This window comes from Amphibalanus amphitrite, unplaced genomic scaffold (assembly GCF_019059575.1).
Source record: "Amphibalanus amphitrite isolate SeventyFive unplaced genomic scaffold, NRLGWU_Aamphi_draft 000555F_arrow, whole genome shotgun sequence".
Taxonomy (NCBI): domain Eukaryota; kingdom Metazoa; phylum Arthropoda; class Thecostraca; order Balanomorpha; family Balanidae; genus Amphibalanus; species Amphibalanus amphitrite.
In genome coordinates, this window is record NW_024882049.1 from 262,182 (window position 1) to 285,687 (window position 23,506).

General features: G+C 47.8%; 1 protein-coding gene across 2 annotated transcripts in view; it reads left to right on the plus strand.

Annotated features, from left to right (window-relative positions):
* Positions 1-2,734: 2,734 nt before the first annotated feature.
* The window catches only part of LOC122393824 (myc proto-oncogene protein-like), a 29,152-nt gene continuing 8,380 nt past the window's right edge, over positions 2,735-23,506 (plus strand). Inside the window, exons 1-2 of one of the 2 annotated variants that reach the window (XM_043390225.1) lie at positions 2,735-2,947; positions 15,931-16,003. In XM_043390225.1, the coding sequence (XP_043246160.1) occupies positions 15,976-16,003 (28 nt within the window). In that variant the 5' untranslated portion in view covers positions 2,735-2,947; positions 15,931-15,975. The remainder of the gene's footprint in view (positions 2,948-15,930; positions 16,004-23,506) is intronic. The other variant, XR_006258760.1, reaches the window with a different exon arrangement.

Consider the following 23,506-nt stretch of genomic DNA (forward strand, 5'->3'; position numbering starts at 1 on the left):
TCTGGAGATTTCTGGAGATTGGCGTCATAGATACCAAAAGAATGACGATTGTTCTCTCTTGAAACGCAAAATTTGTTTTCAATTTTAGTTAAAAAGATAAATAAAATTATAGCAATGTAATTTTCTTTACATTCAAGTTGTAAAATAATCAGTCAAATGTCCTTTGTTTACATTCGTGATTGTCACATGTGCACCATAATTGTAGACCAGAGCCTCCAGAGAAATTTGGACCTCTCAACTCTCTGGAGGCTACTGGAGGTTTCTGGAGCTTTGGCGAGAGCTTTCTGGAGCTTTCTGGAGGCGCTGGAACGCTCTCTGGAGGATTCTAGAGCTTTCTGGAGCTTTCTGGAGGTTTCTGGAGGCGCTGGAACAGGCCCATAGACTGGCCGGCCCAAACATAACGCAATACAATACTGGCGCACTTCCGACATTCTGACAAGGATGGGCATTTGACTGCGTCAATTTTGGTCTCTGAGGTGAAGGAAAGCTGTCATTGATGACGCAATAATTTTCAATCAGTTTTTCTGTCTTGGTTTTTGAATGCCTCAAAATAGCAGTTATACATGTTACAAAACCACGTAGCTGGTCGCATTTATTTCTTTTGTCTTTTTACGTCCTTATCATTTGTATGCCGACAGATGACCAGCCGGAGAGCATTACCAAGACCATCTATAAAATCATTACATTTAATTTAGTATTTACTGTCTCTTTATTTCTAAACCGGTGATTAACCTCTAAATTGTAAAACTTTAGCTGTTGTGTAAAATAATTTAATCAGAATGGCACATGAATATGCATTATACAACAGTGTTTTCGCAACAAGTTCGACTAACTACGGCCGCAATAATTTAGTCGCTGTAACATTCCTTCATCAGCTGTTGGTGACGCTTCTGACGCATGTTTCCAGAAATGCGTGGTTCATTGGTGGTTAGTTGCAAGGCCATATATGTTATTATAGTTGGTTTTTGCTGGGATTTTGCATGATTTGTTTTATGTGTAGATCGACTGGATACTCATTATTCACTGTGTCACTATTTATTTTTAACTGGAAATCGCATATCTTTTTATATCAACATTCATTTTGATAACAATATCATTCCAGAGGCCTAACATTGAGAGGGAGCCAGAGTGAAATTTTGATCCTCAGCCAATGCTGAAGGGTAAGGTGAGAGAAAGATTTTACTGAACTCTTCAGAAAGGAATTTCAAATGTATTGATGCATTATTCATTTTCCACTATCCAGTGTGCACTTCCTGAGGACTTAGCATAGCAATTTCAAGTCCTTACTATTTGTTTGGCTGTCTTTTTCTGCACAGCAATGAAGCAAGTAAGGTTTATATAGCTCTAGCATTGACTCAGCTGTATTTTTTTCTTGCAAAAGTATGTTTTTAAGATTGCGGGTTTTTTGCGGGTTCGGCTCAGACAAAATCAGCTTGCGGGTAGTTGTGGTTGGGCAAGGGGTAGCTGCGGGGCGGGGCGGGTAATGAAATTGCAAATTTGGGGCATCTCTATTCGGGGCTGACCGAAGACAAAGCGATGACCGATAGATGTGAGCGAACATCTCGTTTGACTTCGTAAGAGTGACGAACAACAAAAAGCCTACTGACTTTCAGGTTCATAGCAATTTATCATCATTAGCAATTTATGAGCAGAAATAAGCAAAAAAAAGTTAGCCTGCATATGAGGTGCCTAACTACATCCGAGGAAATTCAGTTTCGGGATTTTGTCTGACATGGCTTGACTGATTGGTGCAATCAGATGCACTAATCCTGAATTCAAAAGTGTAATCTAATCCAGATGCACCAAAATGATGAAAATTAAATTGAAAGTTTTTTTAGAGGTCGTCATACGTCCGTAATTGTGAGGAAGTCGGCCAAATTAAATGCCAACCAATAAATAATCTGACTTCTTCGGTACTGATTTGCTTTCTTTTGTTATAAATCATATCTAGACAAGTAAGGTTTGGTTTAAGTTAAAGCTGTTTCTCCTTACTGATATAAGATTTAGGTACAACATGAAGCATTCATTACAATATGCATCGTGCAATTCCTAAATAGCCATTGAATTTGACCAGTTAACTTTCACCACCGTCCTTTTTATTTTATTTCTAATTTCAGTTTTGATTTCTACGGTGAACTGAGCCCAAACGAAATGCATGTTAGCATATGCCTCTCTTGTCTCTTCGAGTCCAGCGCAGGTAAAATTATTCTATTCTTGGAACCGCCAACGGTCCTAGACTGACTCCATTGTAAACGACCGACGTGGAAAAGCTTTCGTGGCACAGAAACTAATCAACTTATCGCTTCGGACGTGACCACGGTGTCCGTTCCTGTCCCGAGTGGTGTGTCCTGGCGTCCCTGGCGCGTAGTCGTCCACACTCAGGAATTTGGGAGCTCCGATACCATCAGACTAGATCTATGTGTGACGTCACTAAGGCAAGCTGTCAGCGCAATCGCGGACGGGAAAAACAACTTCACGCCGGACTGTGAACGTTTGAGGTCTCCGAGCGCAAACGTCAAGCGGGGCGCGCGTACTTTTTACGGGTCAAGTAAGCGCGACCGTACTTGACCCCAACGCACAACAGTCTTATCGTGTTCGAGAAAAACCGTACCCTATTTGCAGCGCGCGGCCCGGGCGGCTGGCTCAGGTCTGTTGCTAGGCGGCGGCGGTCAGCTGACCGGTCGTGTCGCCGGGGGCGCCACATCAGCCAATCAGCGGGCTGCGCTCGCGTAGCCTCTGTTCCAGGCGCCCGGTGCCGAGTGTGTTGTTTTTGCTGTGCTCTCACGTTGTTGATTGTCGGACATCAATCAGTGTGCGCGTGTTGGCGGAAGGCGTTCGGCAGAGGATTCTCCGTTGATCATTTCACGCCTGCTTGAGATTTGATTCATGAACGCCGCGCTCTCCATAGCGCCCTGATTTACTCGGCGATAATACGGCCATTTACGAGGTGAGTACAATTTAGAGGACAGTTACTGCGCTCCGGCGGGTAGCTGGTGTCCTGTTTGCGTTCGGTGGCACCGCTTCGCACCCGCCGCCCCTGCTGATCGCTGCCGCGGTGTTTTATTTTTGGAGCCGGCCGTGTGTCGACGGTATATTAGCATACCGCGACGCATCGAGCGGTTCGTCGGTGGATGATGGATCCCCGACCGATGAATAGGTGCGCTCAAGGCTAGCCGCGACGGGCGTCACGGTGACAAGTGTTGTGGGGGCCGCGGGGAGACCTAAACAGCACCGCGAGCGCTGGAGCTTGGGCGGCGCGGCGGGCAGGCAGCGGTGGGGGACCGGGGACTGGCGGCGGGGCGGGGCGGGGTCGCCCGGCTGCTCGTTGACTCGGATTCTGGCACGGTATCAGGAGTGTTTCGTAATCGCGTCTGGGCCGACGGGGCCATTCATCACCGTTATGCAATGTCTGTCGCCGACTGGAGGGTCTCCGCCGCGCTGGGCGACATGTCAATGACCTTTATCACTCAGGAATGTCGCGACCGCAGTCAGTAGGCCTGACAATTAAATGCTTATGTAAAACACATTCTGCTTGCAGTTTCCAACAGCTCAAAATCATGAATGGAAACTTTTTTTTCGCCCAGCTTTACAGCAGTTTCTTATTAGCATGAAATTTGCGTGCACTCCAGCAACTAATTAACAATTCTATTTTCCTGCAAAAGTCGGTCCTCTCTCCCCTCTCTCCCCTCCCTGCGGACTGGGTGCTCTGAGGAAGCTGCCCCGCCCCGCCGACACCGTAAACCCATTACAATCACATGAAATATCCGGTGCCCCGCGCCGCCGGAAGTGTTGGCTCGTGGTCGCGTGCTCGCGCGTCCCGCCGGTTCCGGTGGAAGGGGGAGGGGCGATACCGCCCCGCATCACCCTGGCACGGGTGCCCATCATGATCCGTCTCGCTGTGGGGGGGGGGGGGGGGGATCATGGATAGGAAAGACTGCAGCGCTTGTGGTTTCTGATCCGAGTTTGACAGCCGGCTGGATTTGTTTAGTTTAGGTTTGGAAGTAATAACGGCGCATCTGATTGCTTGGAATGAAAGTCGTTATGTTTTATATTAAATAGCGCTGTCAGTTTAAACAAAATATTCTAGTATCCTTGTCAGATTCATCATTAAGAAGCGTCTGCTCAAAAACCGTCAGAAGGCTCCATTTTCCTAAATATTTGTCAATTTTGCTGGTTAGCAACTATGCAAATTTGTTTTGTTGGGTTAGGCCCTTTCGGTCTGACAAGACCTTGCAGAGCCGGAAGGATGATAGGAATTAGGGGGAGACATTGGTCTGGGCAGGCACCCTAGTGAGTCGCCGGGGCTGAGCCCGTCCAGAGGACAGGCCACCCAGCCCCAAGGCACTCACTGCACCCGGCTACGGGGTGCGCTCCCTCGGGAGCAGCGGTGCCGTTCCAAGGGAGCAGCCCGCATGAGATAAAGTTGCCTGCCCAGCCCGGAAGGGGGTGTGGCGTGGAGGAGAAGGATTTCAGTATCCTGAGGATAGAAGCACGGACAGGTGCTCTATGCAGAAATATTCCACAGCTTTTGAAGCTTGCAGCAAGATACTTCAATGCACGTTGGCCTCTTCATCAACGCTACTTTCTCCACCACTCTGCCTTTATCTTAAGCTCTAAAGCCCGACTCTAAGCTCCGCCAGCACAGACTCCACCGCGCCACAAACGTCTCTGTCGCGGCGAGTCACCGTCCTTTGAGTGCGGCATCGCCGCTGAATTGATGATGCATCGTTAACGCCTGCGTTCTCTCCTGCTTGCCAACTTCAGTTTTTCAGTTTGAATGGCTGACCGTGAGAAACCTATTGCATCGGATTTTTTCGTCTGCCTTCCATTCTGTCTGGAAATGGCCACGCATACGACTTGGTCCTTCATGTTACCGCTAACTGTCTCGGATCCTCGCCTCTCTTTGCCAGTGCAAACAGAAAAGGGTGGTTGCCAAAGAGGTCTGCCCCGACGGAAAAGATATCTTCGAGCCTGCATTGCCCAAATACTGCAGGGATAAATAGCTTTAACCCTCGCACGACCAGGCCATTTCTCATAACACGAACGACCAGGGGGGGGGGTTGTTACGACCCCCCCCCCCCTGGCGTTTCGAAACGGAAGGTCGTAGAGCTTAGCGGAAAAAACCAACGGATTGCTCTCAACGAGATCTCGCGATTGGTGGTATATTTTTTGGTCCTAGGTCAACATTTGACCTACTTTTGACCGGTCAAAGGTCAAATTTTCGGGAAAATAGACTTTTTTCAACTTTCGGCGGCGATTGCGGCAAAACGGTGGGAGATATCGACTTGAAACCTTCACTATCGTGTTCCTTGATCAATTCTCTATCGTTTGGTATGTATTTCGTTTCCCTAGCTCTAAAAATGGCGCGTTGGGAGCGCCGGAAGTCGGCAAGGTCACAGTCGGCGGCAGAAATTCGAAAAATCAAAATTTAAATTTTTGAAATCTGATTGTATTATTGGATTTGGGAGGTCCATTTGCTCCCTATAGAAGCTAATATTGCTGCATATTCCCATTGAGGTGACAAGAATTAGCAAAATAGTGGTTCGGGCGCTTTTCAAAAATAGTACCGGACGCTGTTCCTCTTGTGACGTCATAGCTCCGTGACCTGACCTGACCCGGTCAAATTTCTTATACCATATGATAGCCAATACTTGCCCCAACATGCATGGGAAGTTTCATCACGATCCATCAACCGATGTCCGTACCACCGGCAGGAAACCTCGGGCGTTGGCACTCAGTTTGTGAAAATCCGGCCGGAGGCTGTACCTCTTATGACGTCATAACTCCGTGACCTGACATGACCCGATCAATTTTTTTTCGGCAAAAGATGCGCAAAGGTTGCCCCAGAGGGCATTGAAAATTTCAGCCCGCTACGACAAGCCGTTTAGCGTGTACTTCGAAAAAACCTCAGGGGAGGGGTTGATACAACCCCCCCCCCCCCCCAGGCGTTCTAGGGTTAAAATATCACTTTTGAAAACAAAACAAGCACAATGAACTTCACTAAAAACACGGCGGTGAATTCAATGCACACGCAGCGTCTAACGCGTCTAACAAAGTTCATTATTACCTGGATGTCAAAAGCAGCCCAATTCTTGCAGAGCAGGTCATGCGGTAACATCATACAACGCGCAGACATGTTGCAACGCTCGCGCTCGTCTGAGACTGTGCTGTGGTTCCCTTTGTTGGCTACATTTGACGCATTTCTCATGTAGAGTATTTACTATACTGTGAATCGGTATTTTATTGTGCGGAATATCCTGCTTTATTATTGATAAATTCACAAATGTTTTCAACAACTTTTTGTTCAACTATCATGTTCTCACATTTACGTTTCGTTCGATTTACCGAGATCATCTTTTTCACTCCCGCTAGAGCTGGATCACTTTGCAAAACATACAAACGCTGGGGCTGCTCCGACCAACATAAATCCACTTGAAATATTATTCCTGTCCGGCACATAGGGTAATCCATTTGCAACCAGCAGAATATTCCCTGCCCTTGAGTGCAATGTTTTCGTGCCTCGTAGTAAATGTGTGTTTCCGAGGCCAAATATTTACTCCGGAATGTGTGCGTTTGCGTTCACTGCCACTGCATATGTCGACTGTTAATTTCGTAAGCTGTTGCTGAATGAGGCTGGAAAGTTAGCAGCTTGCAGCGCCCATTAACTGCATTGGCGCTTAGATTGATGTTTGGGGTATGTTGAATCTAATTGCTCCCATGCGCTGAGTAAGCATAATCTATTTTCAGCTGCACTCCACTTCCACTATCAACCAGTATAACGCCTTATGGGGCGACTAACGGAGCGAGCGAGAGGGTGGGCTTTGCACGTGCGAAATTTCGAGGGGGTACCTCCAACTGACTTGTGCACGGCACCCTACTAACCGGTCTCTAGCGATGTGCCAAATTTGAGCACAATCGGCCCAGCCGTTCTCGAGATCTGGAAGCGGCACCCTGCACGTGCGCACGTGCAAAATGGGTCCCAACTGACTTGTGCACGGCACCCTACTAACTGGTCCCTAACCGTGTACCGAATTTGAGCGCCATCGGTCCAGCCGTTCTCGAGATCTGGAAACGACCCCTGCACGTGCGCACGTGCAGCAGCACCCCAACCTTAACACATGCAGATGAATTATCTGATGGAGACCTAACTGTGTACCGAGTTTCAATTCAATCGGCCCAACCGTTGTGCCGTTATTGAGGTTGCAATTTTGGGGGTTCTTAAAAAATGTCCAACTTTACCACGCGCCACGTGCGGTGGTTGGCAAGAACGCATGGTGGCCATCATACCACAGAACTTTTACGTCCAAGTGACATTCAGTAAAGAAGACCGCTTGTCAATCGGATGTCCCGTTCCTAAGATATTAGCTTTTGAAGAGCGTCCCCACGGCCGGCCGGCCGGCCGGCCGGCCGCTCATACTCAGAAATTTCCGTTAATCTAAGGAAAGACTCCGCTCGCTTCGCTCGCTCCGTAATAAGCACGACTGGATCCGTGTGTTCTGCTCCCAAAATGCCCCGTGTCGCTGTTGAAAGGGTCGGCAGGCATTATTGGTGTCAGGTTTCCTCAGTACATATTTCTTTTGTGAGTTTTCTTTTCGCTTTTTTGCATAATTTTTAGTTTTCTAATGTGGAGCATTTGTTGCATTATTTTACTTTTTTCTTTTATGCATAATATTTTGAATATTCAGCGAATAACGATTATGTTTGTAGTCGACTTTATGTATATGAGTATTGTTTATGAAGCCTGAGCTGTGAGCATACTAATAATTTCATAATTTTAAGATTAGCAGTGTGGTGTCGCAAGGTAAGAACTAAGAATAGCTTTGGTGTCTTTAAATCAATTAACCATTGAAGCCTTATCCAATGATTTTCAGAAAGTGACGCTTGTGTTCTTATACACTGAAAACAATTTAACCCAAGGCCCGAGAGTAAACCGGTGTTTTGCGGGTACCCCTATCCGCAACCATTTTTAACCACCCTCCCAAGAGTACAGTAAGGTCCCATTGCAGTGTAGTCGTCCCTGCTCTCAGCGGACTTGTTCGCTGACAGCGGTTATATTCGCTCAGAGCAAGTACGACTACACCGCAATGGGACCTAGCACTACTCCTGGGAGGGTGGTTAAAAATGGTTGCGGGTAGGGGTACCCGTAAAACACCGGTTTACTCGCCAGCCTTGGGTTAAATTGTTTTCAGTGCACGGAAGTAATTTTAATGAGAAACTTAGCCTAAGCTGAAGAGATTTTTAAATTTTCTACGTCTTACATAGTCGTTTCAACGTTCACTGCTTTGAGCTGTGGCATGCTCATTGCTTAATTAATAAGACGAAATTTGTGTCTCCGCTCGTTCTCATAAACAAGCACCATGCTAGTCCGTTAGTATTCAAAGTGCCCTCACCATTTTCTCTCTAATCGCTAGCAGAAGATTACGGGGATGATTTTGAATCTGAGAAGGCCAAGAAAGCGAATTCCTTATCGGCGCTAATTACGCCAGTGGGCCCACTAATTCCGGCCCTGCCCGGTCGCTGGTCGAGGCCAGCGGTCGTCTCATCAGGGGTGTCGGGGGGGGGGGCTTAGCCGAGGGGTGACCCGAGCGGGGCACCATCTGGGGGTGGGGTCGGCGTCCCGGCGGTCGTAGAGGGACGCTCCACCGCTGGGTCACAGCCGGCCTAATGAGCGGGGCGCGGAGCTGGCCCGCAGATGGGGACGAACGAATAGCAGTTTGGTGCCTGAGAATGTAGTTAAATCCAAACTTTTCTAGGCGCAAAACACACTGCAAACGCACTGCAGTGCATGTATGCACGTGAGTTATTAGGCACAGTGTGTTCGGCCAGCGCCAAGGATGATGACCAGTTGCTGGCGACTTGCTGCAGGTGCTAGGTGCCGAGAGCTTCAGACCGAGGATGGGTCAGTGACAAACGTTTGGAAGCCCTTTTTTGCCTTATTGCTTTCGAACGATTTGTGATAGATGCATCTCTGCAACTCCGTACGCACCTACATGTTCTAGCTGCTGTGCAAGGTGCATGCCCCGATTTACGAGTAGCACATAAGAAGTTGCACACATCTTGCATTAGCACTTTCTACCGAAAATCCGATACCAGCATCTTTGATATAGCGTTCTCGTCGTCCTGACTGGAACACAAGTCGAAACCTGCCCTCTGAGACGCCCTTTTGGCGTCTCCCTCGGCTTTCACTTCTTTACTCCGGGCGTCCCGCTGAGCCCAGCGTCCCCGGCGTCCCCGGCTGGGCTGTCTGTCACCCATGTGTCGGAGCCGTCCCCTGTGAGCACTTCCGCCGGCCCGCCCGCCGGCTGAATGGCTGACCCGGCGGGGGTCGCCGCTGGCCGGCCGGGGGTCGCCGATGACGGCCTGGGTCACCGCTGATCGGACCGGTGATAGTGCAGCCTGTCGCCGCCGCCGCGGGAGACGCTCCGTTCAACAGGCGAAGGGAGGGGAGGCTTTAGGAAGGATTTATTGGGGGATGGGGCCGTGCGGTCTTAGGAGAAATCCTTGGAAACCCTTGTATCAGAACCCAATGTCCGAAAGACTCTTTGGCCCCCTGAGAAGTAACTGAAGTTGTAGCCAACGTATTGGCATTGCAGACCGTTTATTACTATTTACCAACATTCACTGAAGTTCGTTATTCTTATATTTTAGGACATCTTTTGGATTATATTTCATTGCTTCATGCGAGTGTTTTTATCCGAAATGTGGACTCAGATAATGCATTTTTGGTGGGTAATAAAATTAGTTTTATTAACGATCACCTATTTATTTGGATATCAAGTGTCCATTTAGAAACTTTTCTTTGTTTACAATTTATTGAGGACCCACTTAGAGACCGGTTTCTGAGGCTGTCGTAGTTTGTGTAGTTGCCTCACCGCTCGATTAATTGCCGGTCGACTGCTATTTATTTAGTGTAGCTGGTTTTATGATGCTATTTCCCTGTTTCTCGGGCAATTTTCGACGCTCTGCGCCGCCGCACGAGTGATTCATACCCGCCAGAATTTGGGATGGCAATATCCATCCACTCGAGCTTTCATGGAACCGCGCAGGCCCTGCGACGAGTCGTCTTTATTGCCGCCCACTTTCCAGTTTGGCCGCGTCGAGGCCACCGACTGACCCAATGAACCGACAATGAATATTCAGCACATCTTCCGAAACGTTTCCGGGCCAATAACTATCAAACTCGCCGCACATTATGCTGCCATCAAACCAGTCTCGCCGGCCGGCATTGCTGTTCGGCGCCGCTATTTGACAAAGTGAGACGGCGGCGGCGGTGGCTGTGACTGCGCTGATGACTGGAGACTCGGAGGCGCGGGTGACGATGGGGACTGTGACGATGGAGATGGCAGCGATTTGACGATGGAGGATGCTGCGATTTGACAATGGAGACGGTGGAGTCTGTGGTAACACTGGCTCAACGATGGAGGCTGTGGTGACACCGGGTGCGACTGTGATTGTGGCGATGGAAACTACCAACTGTGGAGGATGTACGGAAGCAGCGATGGACGCTGTGACGATACCCGCCGTGACTGTATCCCTGGCGCTGGCTGTTTACAGGTAAGCGCGTCCTCTCGAGCCGTGCCTCTGCGGGCGCCGCGGCGTTCCAGACGCGCTGCCGCCGCCGGCGTCGCCGCTCTAATTGCCTCCGTTCACCAGTGACGCCACGTTCCCCTCCGCTGACGCTGCGCCGGCCAGCCGGCGGCGCAGCTCCGACCCACACGCCCGAGAGACACGAGGAATGTGGCCACTGAGGACTTTTCTTATTCCTCTTCCTAGTCCTTCTTTTCCTCTTCTTCCTCTCCCTCTTCTTCTCTGTGGTGGAGGAAGGTTAACTTTTGTTTGGACTGACTGGACTTTCAGCTCGTCTGAAAAGCTTGTTTCTACTCTGGAAGCCGCAAACATACACGGTGGTGTATGTGCCGAAGGTCCAATCATTGAAAGTATACTTCACTATACTTTTGCAAGATAATAGGCCCGATCGAATCCTGTGATTGCGGGAATGAGGTACAATTGGCCCGTCAGTGCACTTTTTGTTTTTGTCTCGTTTGCACATTGTCAGGTTCTGGTGCAGCTGTTGTTTTTCTAGCAACTGCTTATATAACTGATATATGCAGTTTCTTCAAGTTTGTGAAATGTCAACTATGTGTCAGTCATGTTCGTTTGCAGAAATTTCCATGGGAGAGCTGGATCCTTGGCCAGGTGGCCCACTGACTTCTAACTGAAGCCTTTGTTTTAACAAAGCTGCACTTCAGATGAAATAGAGTCAGCTTTCGTGATATGTCGTGTGATGTGGGTGTACGATTTCATTTATCACGGTTCCTTGTCGACATTATTGCAGATACATTTCAGAACCTATGAAGACAATTGTCATCTAGCCTGCACCAATAGTTTTCGGCTGAGCAAGTTGGCTAGTTAATTAGGAAAATTAAGAACACCAAGCGATTAGCGAACGAAATGAGATTGAGTGCTTTACACGATATGCTTTGGTGAACGGCTAAGGCTGATCCTATATGAAAATGGGCCTTTCCTTATTATCATTATCATTTTATTTTTATATTTTTTTTTTTTTTAATCTAAATGAGGCATAGTGTGACGAAATTTGGAAAATTTCACAGTTTTTTTCATTGATATCGTTAACGGACTACAGCCATAAAAAATCAATTGAAAGAAAACTTCGAAAGAACGCTTAAGTTTTTAATGTCAAGAATTTTATGAAGGGGCACATCATATGTAGCAATTGGCTATATATGTTATCAGGCTGATTACTGTTTGAACATCCAGTTGAAGCACGAATGACTGCTCAGGATTTGATAAATCGTACCGGCGCGAATCCTCGTGGGCTGACAGTATACACAATCCGGTGATGTCAACAAAACTATTACACCATTCCAGTCCAGCGTATGTACATACTCGAACGTGCTAATGCCTTGGTTAAACTACTCTTCCGTCACGGGTGGCTGAAGAATGAAGATAGCAGGATCAGACATTCACAAACAAAGAATATGCCCTTGGAAAGTGCCCGTCATTCATTACGGGTAATGACTGGATGATAAGCAAATTTAGTTGCGTTGATTCGCAGTCTAGGACTTGTTTATCTTCAGTGTGTCGATTGAAGTCGGCAGTTTTCTTGCGTCGCTAGATAGCAGGCATCTCGCAGCTTAACGATTGAGGAGTGCATCAATGCACTTCGATCTCACTGTTGTTTACACGTCATATTGGTATAGGTACAGCGTTGAAGAAAATTGTATAATTTTATAGAGAGAAGTTGAAAGTTATGTACTTTGCGAAGTTCGAGTGCCTTTGTTGTGTTTTTTTCTTAAAGGAAATAGTTCACTTTCACGAAATTATTTTTTTTGCAATGGATTTATGATTTTTTATGTTCAAAATGATCAGCAAAGAAAATAAAACCTATTTATAACAAAAGATTATTTTCTATATTTTGATATAAGAAGAACTTTTCAGTTTCTGTAAGGCACAGGCGATCCAGTATGAAAAGAGCATGGGTTCCGAAAATTCTTCAGAAACTAGAGAAATTATCGCGGCCACCGGCATTTGGGCGATCTGCTGCTGCTGAATGTCCTTATTGATCAGTACGAGAATTTCTCTTGAGTTCTCGTAGATAATTTCACTAGTTTCTGAAGAATTTTCGGGACCCATGCTCTTTTCATACTGGATGCGAATATATGCAAGGCACACATCCTCAACGCAATACACCTTTTTCGGGACGAGAAATAGAATATCTTTGCCTAGGGTGATCGTTGGGCTGTAAAAGCTCCTGATTTATGCTCGTCTCAGCCCAAGCTACGGAACTGCTATTCCAGTTCAAAACCCATGTTAAAAAGTGAACTATTTCCTTTAACTTGTGTGTTGTTGGATCTTGAACGGATGCGCGCACTGCGGGCTGATCCAGTGAAGTCATGCTTGTTCAATATCTATTACCAGAAGCAAAACAATGGCAGGGGAAAAAGCTAATAACTAGCATTAGTTAAAACTCAATACCCTAGAAATTTGCATTTAGTTCACTACTTTATACCATATTGCATTACTATTTTGCTTAAAAGAAAATAATTTAAGTCTAGCGAGACCCAAAACATTTTAACATGTCAGGATTACTACATATAGCCACATCCGCGACTGTTTCGTTTTTATTTCATTGACAAGCCCTAAACGCTTTGATTGCATTGCAAGCCAATTTCTGGCCATCATCTATGTACAATTTCATTGTTTTTCGGCCTTCATCGAGGCATTTAACCTTCGCCCTGGTGGGGGGGGCCATTTTGGCCCCCCCTGTGGTTTTTCAGCGATAACTCAGAAACCACTTGAGTTAGCGCCCTGAAACTTTGTATAGCTGTTTATTCAACATTTTTACATCATGTCCTTTTTTTGGGGGTTCGGGTCAGGTCAGGTCAGGTCACAAGGTCACCAAAACTGACACCACCTCTAAAAAAGTTCAAAGCTCTCTCAAAGGCACAGCTTTTATCCGATCGATGTAAAATTTACAGTACTTGAAGATGTCACCCAGCTCTACAAAATGGCTATCTCGGATTTTTTATAAATGTGACCTAAGGTCAGGTCAGGTCATCGCTGCTCCCCATTATAAGTCAATGGGAGAATCGAAAAGTAGTTGTTTTTCAGCTAAATCGGGCGTGATTGTTCCTATATTTCGTTATTGAAGTGTCTTGGGTCAGCAAATCACAGCCCATGTGAAACCATTTGCTTGTGACCTCGCTGAGGTCACGCTAGGTCATCTCCCTGGTCACCAGAGGTCACCAGCGGTTTTTCTGCACTTACTTGTTATTGAATAGAGATAGAGACTCCGTTCGACGTTTATCGTGTTTGTCTCGTCAATGCGGATCGAATGATATGCAGCATGACCTATTTCGGTAAGGTCATGACCTTGACCTGAGGTCAAATTTTCAAAATGACCTTTCGAGGTCAAACTATATATCATTCGACGCGTCTCGACGAGCCAAGCACGATGGTGCATGAATCGTTTCTCTATTTTCTCGTGAATGCATGCTATAGTTAAAAACATTTTCAACGAAATTTGCCAAGTTGACCTTGCATGACCTCTGTAGGCCAAACCGTTGAGCTGAGGTCAAATCTGACGAACCTTGGCGAAAGAGCTTGAAAAGAGCTATCGATTGCTTTTTTCCGCGGCTCTCTAGCTCTTCTAGTTTCCGAGCTACAGCGGAATATGTCCGGCAACACCGAAAACACTGAAATTTGACCTATGATGACCTCTAGCGACCTCAATATTGACCTTAGCGAAAAAATGACCGAAATACTTTCGAACGTACTTGTTATGGGCTTTCGTTTGCTTTTTTCCGCGTCTTCCTAGCCCTCTTCGTTTTCGAGTTAGACGGGGGGGGTCATTTTGGCCCCCCCCCACCAGGGCGAAGGTGGCTCAGACCCACACCAGGGCGCGGGTTAATTTGGCGAGAGGAAATTTACTCGAACCAAATGAGAGGCAATTTTATTTAAACGCATTCTGATCATTCCTCCCCCGTGCTCGCGTCTTACTCTCTCGACAGCCTCCCCTACCGACAATAAATACAGGAGCGGCGTTAACTGAGCGTTTAATTAGACCGTGAGACAGTTAGTTCGACGAGCGGCGGTAAACGTCAGCTAAGCGCCCCTCGGTCGACGCCGGGGCACGTAATGGTGACTCCTTTCGATCCAGTAGTGCGTCACTGGATGGTGTGGCTGCCCAGCACCAAAACAGTGCGGGATGTGATGTGTTTGACTCCGAGGAAGGCTGCACGGGGGGGGGGGGGGGCTGCGCGGACGGGGGCCGGGCGGAGAGGTCCGAGTCAGTGTGCGGCGGGGCGGATGTCCGGGCTCCCGCCGGGTGCTGTGATTGCCCCACTGGCCGGTCACGTCGTTTGTCATTCGACCGCTCGGCAGGAGAGCTGTAGACCGGACGAGCCGCCCAGTTATCAGTGCACGCCGGGCACGGCGCGGCCGGCTGAGCGTCCGCAGCCGCCCGGAGGAGCTGGCTCAGCTCCTGCATACACCCGCCGAGCCGAGCGCCGGGCGCAGATCCGATTAGGGAGCTCGGCCCGCGGGGACCGATGACGTCACAATTATGCAATGATTAGGCGATCGTTTGGCGGCTCAGACACGGCGGCTAGTGTAGACTGGGAACGATTAGATGGTATCAGACGTTTTAGTGGGATAACCGGCACGATAGTCTCGTATCGTCAGCCACGCCAATCAGAGGAAGCAAGAGAAATGTGGTTTCAGTGTCTACCGCATTTCATAGAACAATTCAATTCCACACAGAAGACAAATTGCTGGCGCTACGCTCTACTGCCAGATTACAGACATTATTTTTTGTTGCAGTTTACTTCTCGAAATATTTTCATTTGGGATGAACAAAAATGTTGTTGTGGTTTTATTGTCTGCGAGGCAGTTTGAAGACCAAGCAAAAACTAATGCTTATTTTAGGATTTTCCCACCAAATATATCACTATGTTATGTTAATGTTTCAATTGCATAGCTATAAAAAGGTTTTAAAAGTAAATGGAAATGAGTGAAATCGACAAAATACCAAAATACCAATGAACATGTCTATTTTTTTTTTGTATTTTAATGATCCAACAGACATTCATGACAGTGGTAAACAAGTGGCAATGTGCATACTCGAGGGCAGCGCTTTTCGAGGAGCGCTGTGGCCCGAAGGTTTGGACTTTGAATTGTGAAAAACGCCCGCCCGCCGCAAAACGCAAACACTGCAAAACGCGCAAATGCACGCCCGAAACGCCAACGCAAACGTCGCAAAAATAAACAAACGCCCGCCCGCCGCAAACCGCAAATAAAAAAAAAACGCAAAAGCGTCGCAAAAAAAGAAAACCGCCCGTATCGACCGCCCGCCCGCCCGTAGCAATGTGCATATCAGCTGAAACTAACTACCTTTTTTACTTTTTCCAGGTCGTTTCCGAACTCAAAGATCACCAAGATCACTTTTATTTACTGATGCTGACAACTTCTTCTGGCTGCCAAAGTGAGTAAGTGTGCATGTAACGCTTCTTAAATGATAACCATATAATTTTGATTTATTTATTGTTCTGCTTTTCCGCGTATTAATTTTGACTTGACACTTCTAGCTCCAGGTACACATAATCTATACGTTTTTTTTGCTATTATAACGTTATGTGTACGTGTACGTCACGATCGCAATTGGCCGTATCGTTGAAACTTGTAGCAGCTAAGTCCTAGCAACCAAGTCTGTGTATCAATTGGTTGGTGTCTTATGCAGTATTCATTCATAGCTGTCTCGCTGATGAACAGAATGCGCCTATTACCACTCAAAGTATCACATGGGAAGCCATAAAGTCTGAGGTTCCAACGTGTACTCGATAATTATCTGCAGGCATGTCATTGCAGCCGCCTTTATTTTTCCAACATGCAAATAGCATTTAAACTAAAAATGGTGATTGGAGATTAAATGTTTGTAGCTGGTCGATTTCCAGTCGTCACTCGTCAAGTCATAAACCGAGCGAGTCGCTCTCCAGGAACAATGAAGTACATAATTGTTATCCATGCAATTATTTCATATGCTGCCATTAGATATCAATGAATCGAACAAACCGTCAAGTGCCGCCTTTCATGGGTATCATATTACGGAATTCCTATCATCATTGATTTATTTAATTCGAAGTGGGCGCGGACGCAGTATTCGCGCACATTATAAGGATCCTGACTTCATGGATGCCATCGTGCTTATGTTGACAGGCGTGCCACTGCGGCAATTGCGATCCCTCCCGGATAGGTACGATACCACCAGCGGGCGTTTTTAGACCACCGGCTGCGTGCACCTGTCTTTATCAAGGCAGGTGACGCACCGGTGGTGCTGGAACTCCTGCGTGGGTGGTACCGTATAGGTAGGTAGGTGTTGTTGGTGCTTTTCGACTTTTTCTATCTCCCTTACCTCTCTCCGAGGGTACTCTACCCTTCCCCCCTACAATCCCTCCCTCTTTCTTCCCTTCGCACTTCATTGTTGTTGGGAGCTTCCTCGGCACCCGGTATACCGGCCCGACCGCTCACTATATAGCTGTCCATTTGTCTAGTTAGTTTTCTTTCTTATTTTAGCTCCCCCACATTCATTCTAATCTTGACTAACATCTGAAAAGAAAAACAACATGCCTTTCATCTTGGATGAGGGGGCGGCCTCACTGCCCCCCAGCGAAACACTCCCCGAAGGTCCTGCGTTCGTACTTGTGAAAAAGAAAGGTTCTTTCCGGAGTAGCAACCCTTTCCATATCAAGCGGTCCCTGGACCAGTTCATCGGCCCCGTCAAGTCGGTCAAAGCCCTCCAATCTGGCTCCCTACTCATCGAGACTGAGAACTCCAAACAAACAGTGACACTCATGAACATGACAAACTTCGCAGACAACCCAGTGCAAACCCAGCTCGCCCACCGGCTCAACACAGTGGAGGGAGCCGTCCGCAGCGAGGCGCTGACGGAGCTCAGCAACGCTGAGCTCCTCGACGAGCTCAAAGGCCAGGGGGTTGTTAAAGTGCAACGCCTCAAGTCCCGGAACCTCGAAAAAATGGGTCCCAACCCCACCGTCCGCCTCTGGTTCGCAGGCCGAACCCTCCCACAAATTCTCTACTGTGGTTACATGCGGGTGCAGGTCACCCCTTGGATTTACGCCCCACGTCCGTGCCCTAACTGCCTCATGTACGGCCACAGCAGGCGCGCGTGCCGGCGCCGCAACCCGCGGTGCGGCCGCTGCTCGGGCGGACACCCGACCGAGGGATGTCAAGCCCCCCCTCTCTGCTTCGGCTGTGGAGGGCCCCACCCGTCCTGGGACAGGGGGTGCCCCGTGGTGCAGGACGCCAACCGATGGCACCGCGAGGCCACCAAGCAAGCTGCGCGTGAACACCAGTCAAAACGAGCACCAACACAGGTCATGCTGGACCCAGCCAGACGAGCACCAGCACAGGCCATGCTGGACCCAGCCGAGTGGCCCCCGCTCCCGGCAGTGCGGGAGAAGATCCCGCCACCGCGCCCTCGCCCTCCGCGCCCAGCCCAGGCAGACACGTCCCCGCCGCCCCCTCCACCGGAACGGACGCCCCAGTCGTCACCGAACACGACCCTCACGCCGGACTCCCCTCTGTCTGAGCCCCTCACGCCGGACTCCCCGGAAAGTGAACCCGCGCAGTCCGAGTGCGCTCCCAAGGAGACCCCCACCGGGTCCCCGACAGCTGGATCCCGAGCCAGCCGCCGATCCTCCTCTTCACCCCCCTCGTCAATCCGCCGGTACTCTTCCGAAAGTCGCGGAAGCACCCCAAGTACGGTAGATGCGGGACGATCTCCGCGGTCGCGGTCCTCCTCTTACGATCGTCGCCTCACACGGTCACGAGCGGCGCGCACACATCACTTTAAATGAACCAATCACGGCCTGAATTCTTCCTCCAATGGAATACCAGCTCGCTGATATCTCATTGGGGGGAATTCAAGAACTATATCATGCATATTAAACCGTTACTTGCCGCCATCCAAGAAACCAGATTCCTAGACTCTGATTCGATCAATTATAACTTTAACATTCGTGACTACTCTCTATATACAGATAACGTAAACGAAACACCTCGCCGGGGCGGCTCGGCGCTTTATATCTCAAATAATATCTTGCACCACCAAATTCAACTCAATACAACGCTTAACGTTGTAGGAGCCAAAGTTAAAATAGCACAGCGTGATCTAACTGTCCTCTCTATCTACCTCTCTCCTACCTACCCATTGAATCCTAACCACCTCTCCGAATTGATTTCCCAGCTCTCCCCTCCTTTTATCATAATGGGAGACTTTAACGCCCAAAATCTAACATGGGGGTGCGCACGCAACGACACAAGAGGCAGACAAATACTTAACGTAATAGAAGCACTTGATTTGATACCACTCACAAACAGAGTACCAACACACACATGCATCACTAATGGCGAAGCCTCACATAGCGTCATCGACTTCGCTATCACGGACACAAACACCGCGACACTTTTCACCCAATACACTGCAGACGATACCCTATTTAGTGATCACTTCCCTTTGCACTACTCCATTGATGTTCCTTCAGAACAAACAAATTTTAACTTCCTACCAAGATGGAATTTTCGGAGAGCCGACTGGGCTAACTTTCAAAAACACATTAACGTAGAATGTAGAGATCCCCCTAAAGATATTAACACTTTCCTTGACATGATACTTAACGTAGCAAAACAGACGATTCCTCTTACTCGACCCCCCATCCCCGACAAAAATGCTCCCTGGTGGAACTCTGATTGTCAAAGAGCAGTAGCACTTCGAAGGCGAGCAATGCGTGTCTTTAGACGATGCATCTGCGATGCACACGCGGAGGCAGCTCGTAAGGCTCGACGAGAATCACGTGAAATTATTTTGAAAGCCAAAAGCTCAAGCTGGCAACAATTTGCTAACACTTTTAATAGATTTACCCCTCTTTCGAAAATATGGTCCCTGATCAAATGTTTCGCTAAAAATCGGACCTATTACAAAGTACCCCACCTTTACATTAACAACATACATTACATCATCCCCTCAGAAGTAACTATTCAATTTGCTATCCACTACGCCAATATCTCTTCTGAACGGCAATACCCAGCACAATTCACCACAACACTTGATACACACCTCAGTACACTCTCATTTGACTCACTCAACAACGAACACTACAATGCACCATTCAGAGAACATGAGCTTCACTCATCACTTGCCAAATGTGGAAACACATCGGTTGGTCCAGATCAGGTCGCATACCAATTCTTCAAAAATCTCCCTGAATCTGGACTTACAACTCTCCTGGCTAATATAAATCAACTCTGGGAAAGCAATTCATATCCTCCATCCTGGCGCAGAAGCATTATTATCCCAATCCTTAAAAATGGCAAACAACATTCTGATCCTGCAAACTATCGCCCAATATCCCTCACAAGCTGTGCATCAAAACTAATGGAAAGAATGGTTAATGGACGAATTAGGGCTTATCTGGAGTCCAATAATCTACTTTCTCCATACCAAACAGGTTTCAGACCTAGGAAGTCAGTATCCAGTAACATAACACATCTTATTAACTCGATACAGATAGGGTACCAGCGTAAAGAGTACACAATAGCAGTATTCATTGATTTCAAGAATGCATTCGACAAAGTAAATAGGAAAGCTCTACTCATTAAACTACACAAAACAGGCATACGGGGTCATATGGCCCATTTCATCAGCAACTTTCTCTCTAATCGCACCTTCCAGGTTAGGTGTGGGAACACATACTCGCCAGATTACATTCTTGAACATGGCCTACCACAGGGCAGCGTCATATCGCCTACACTCTTTACAATAATGATAAATGATATATTCGATAATGAACCATCTTATATCAAGCATTCTCTCTTCGCTGATGATATAGCACTTTGGTATACTCATCATAACCCTAACATTGGAATCGAACAAATACAACACACACTTAATAACATAGGAAAATGGTGCAAGAAGTGGGGTCTTACGATCTCACCTAGCAAAACTGTCGCAGTGATATTCTCCCATCGTTTGCTACGTGACAAATGGAGAAACCTCACACTAGACAACAAACCAATCAAATACGTACAAAAACACAAATTTCTAGGAATAACTCTTGATTACACACTTAACTTCAACGCTCACATTGAGGATCTGGTACAAAGGTGTACCAGAAGAATCAACATTATGAAATGCATCGCAGGCAGAGAGTGGGGTGCGGACCGACGCACTCTCACTCGACTCTACGTAACCCTAATTCGTCCAATCTTGGATTATAACAGTTTCTTATACGATGATATAGCTTCGAGCCGTATTGATAAATTGCAAACAATACAGAATCATGCACTCAGAATCATCACTGGTGCCCTACGCACTACGAGAATAACAGCCCTACACATAGACACAAACATACCCACACTTGACAGGCGCCGCAAATTTCTACTGCTGCGCTATTATATACGATGTGCCTCCCGCCCGGATGATATCGCCTACCAAATTCTCACAAACACCCAATCGTATGCGCCACTCACAAATCAGCGTCGCTATCCACTGATCTCTCGTCGCCTCCAGAAAGTAATTGATCACTTTCAAATAACCATTCCAACCATATTGCCAATTCCCCCTATAACATCAGCTTACCTTGATCGCATAGATAATATTGAATACCTCTTCAATGAGAAAAAAGATAGAGTAACAGTAACAGAAGTAAATCAACTCTTTCTCGAATATTGCCACACACATCAACAAACAACATTCTACTTCACTGACGGATCTGTCATGAACGGCAAATCGGGAGCAGGAGTCTTCTCTACCCATTATAGAAGATCAAGTCGTCTTCCGGATATTTTCTCTATCTTTTCAGCCGAGCTTGCGGCTATACTTCATGCTATCAATCACATCAAAAAGAAAAAAGTTAAGAACAGCGTGATCTGCACTGATTCTGCCTCATCACTTTCGGCAATCAAATCACAGAATCAAACCGACCACCACATTGTATACCTGATTAAGAAGAACATAATTAACCTAAACAAGATAGGATACAACATCAGACTTCTATGGATCCCGGGACATAGTGGCATCCCGGGAAACATAAAAGCCGACGAGCTTGCCAAACAAAGCCTTAATCTCTCTAATCGTAAAGAAGATCGCTGTACACACCAAGACATCCTTTCGCACCTCAATCACACATTCCGAGACCTGCGCCAGTATGACTGGCAGGCCCTTCCCTACGATCATCTCTTTGAAATCCACCCGCAAATTGGTAACTTCACATCCTCTAATCAAGATAATCGACTCAAGGAAATAGTTCTAGCCAGATTGAGGCTAGGACACACAAAGATAACACATGATTTTATCATAAAAAATGAGCCACCCCCGAGCTGTCCACACTGCGCCGCACACACCCGACTCAACATTGCCCACCTCCTTCTCAACTGCCCACACTACGACCAACACCGTCAACACATCATTCACTACACAAACACACACAACCTCAGCCTGGACCTTCCAACTCTCCTGGGTGATGATCATCCAGATCTAATTGAACTTCTCTTTACCTTCCTCAGTGATTCGAATCTCATCAATAGCATATGATCGCAACCTTGCACACAGTATATAGATGTCCTTTGATCTTCCATCGTCGTTTCCATCCGCTTCGTTTTTGCCTCCATTCGCTTTCGTTCTCCTTTGCCTACACACGGGTCGCCTTTTCCAAGTGTATATATATATATGTGTGTAAGCTCGACAGGGATCCCTCTTAAAGGTTGAGGCCCACTCGAGACACTAAAGCTATCTGGCCGGACACCCCGGGCGCGGCCTAGGTGGCTTGCATCCATGGCCCCCGGGAGTGGATGAAGGTGATAGCTCCACAAACACACATACACATTAGCGATATAACGTAACGTAACATAACGTAATTAAAGAAAGGGCTTTTTTACTGTGTACTTTGGCTGAAAGCACAGGTTTTTGCCCTCTTGGTTAGGCACCAGGTTTTTTCTAGTTAGGACTTTTCCTGGTAAAAGTTCACCCCACAACAACAACACACACACCAAACAACAGCACACAAAACAGCAGCAAGTCTCAACAGCAATCTCTATGTAAGTAACCAAATTTATCGGTCTCGCCTGTCTGGCACCTTTTCGGCCTTCCCTTTGTTTTGCAACCCACCGGACGCCACATGAGCCGGTCTAACGTAAAGTTTGTCTTTGCTTTGCCTCTTGGGCCGGCAGGGCCTATTTTAACATGTTAACTGGGGGGGGGGGCAAATGCCCCCGCACTCAACAGAATTGCCCCCCCAGTCGTCGAGATGTGCCCACTATAAAAATGGGCATAAAGGAACACGGTGACAAACATACAACTGTGACTTGTTTTGCAATGGATGTCAAATGAGTCAGTCTGCAAGTAATGACCAGTGGTGGATCCAATGGTGGGTCATATGGGTTATGACCCCCGCCCCCTTTGGCCCGGGGACACCACAGGCCTGCCTGGGGCACCACCGGCCTGTCAGGGGCACCACAGACCTGTTGGGAGCACCATCGACCTAGGAAGAGCACCATAGGTCTGCCAGGGGCACCACAGACCTGCCAGAGGCCCCACCGGCCTCGCAGGGGCGCCACCTTGGGCCTGTCAGGGATACCACCACAGGCCCGCCAGGGGCACCACAGGCCTGCCAGAGGCACCACAGGCCTAGCAAGGGCACCACGGACCTGTCAGCGACACCACGGGCCTGTCGGGGGCACCTCAAGCTTGTCAGGGCCAAGGGACACCACAGGCCTGTCAGGGGAACCAGAGGCCTAGCAGGGACACCACATGCCTGGCAGGGGCACCACCGGCCTCGCAGGGACATCTTGGGCCTGTAAGTGGCACCACGTGCCTGTCGGGGACACTCCAGGCTTGTCAGGAGCACCACAGTCCTCTCAGGGCCCAGGGGCACCAGCGGCCTAGCAGAGGCACCACCGGCCTAGCAGGGAC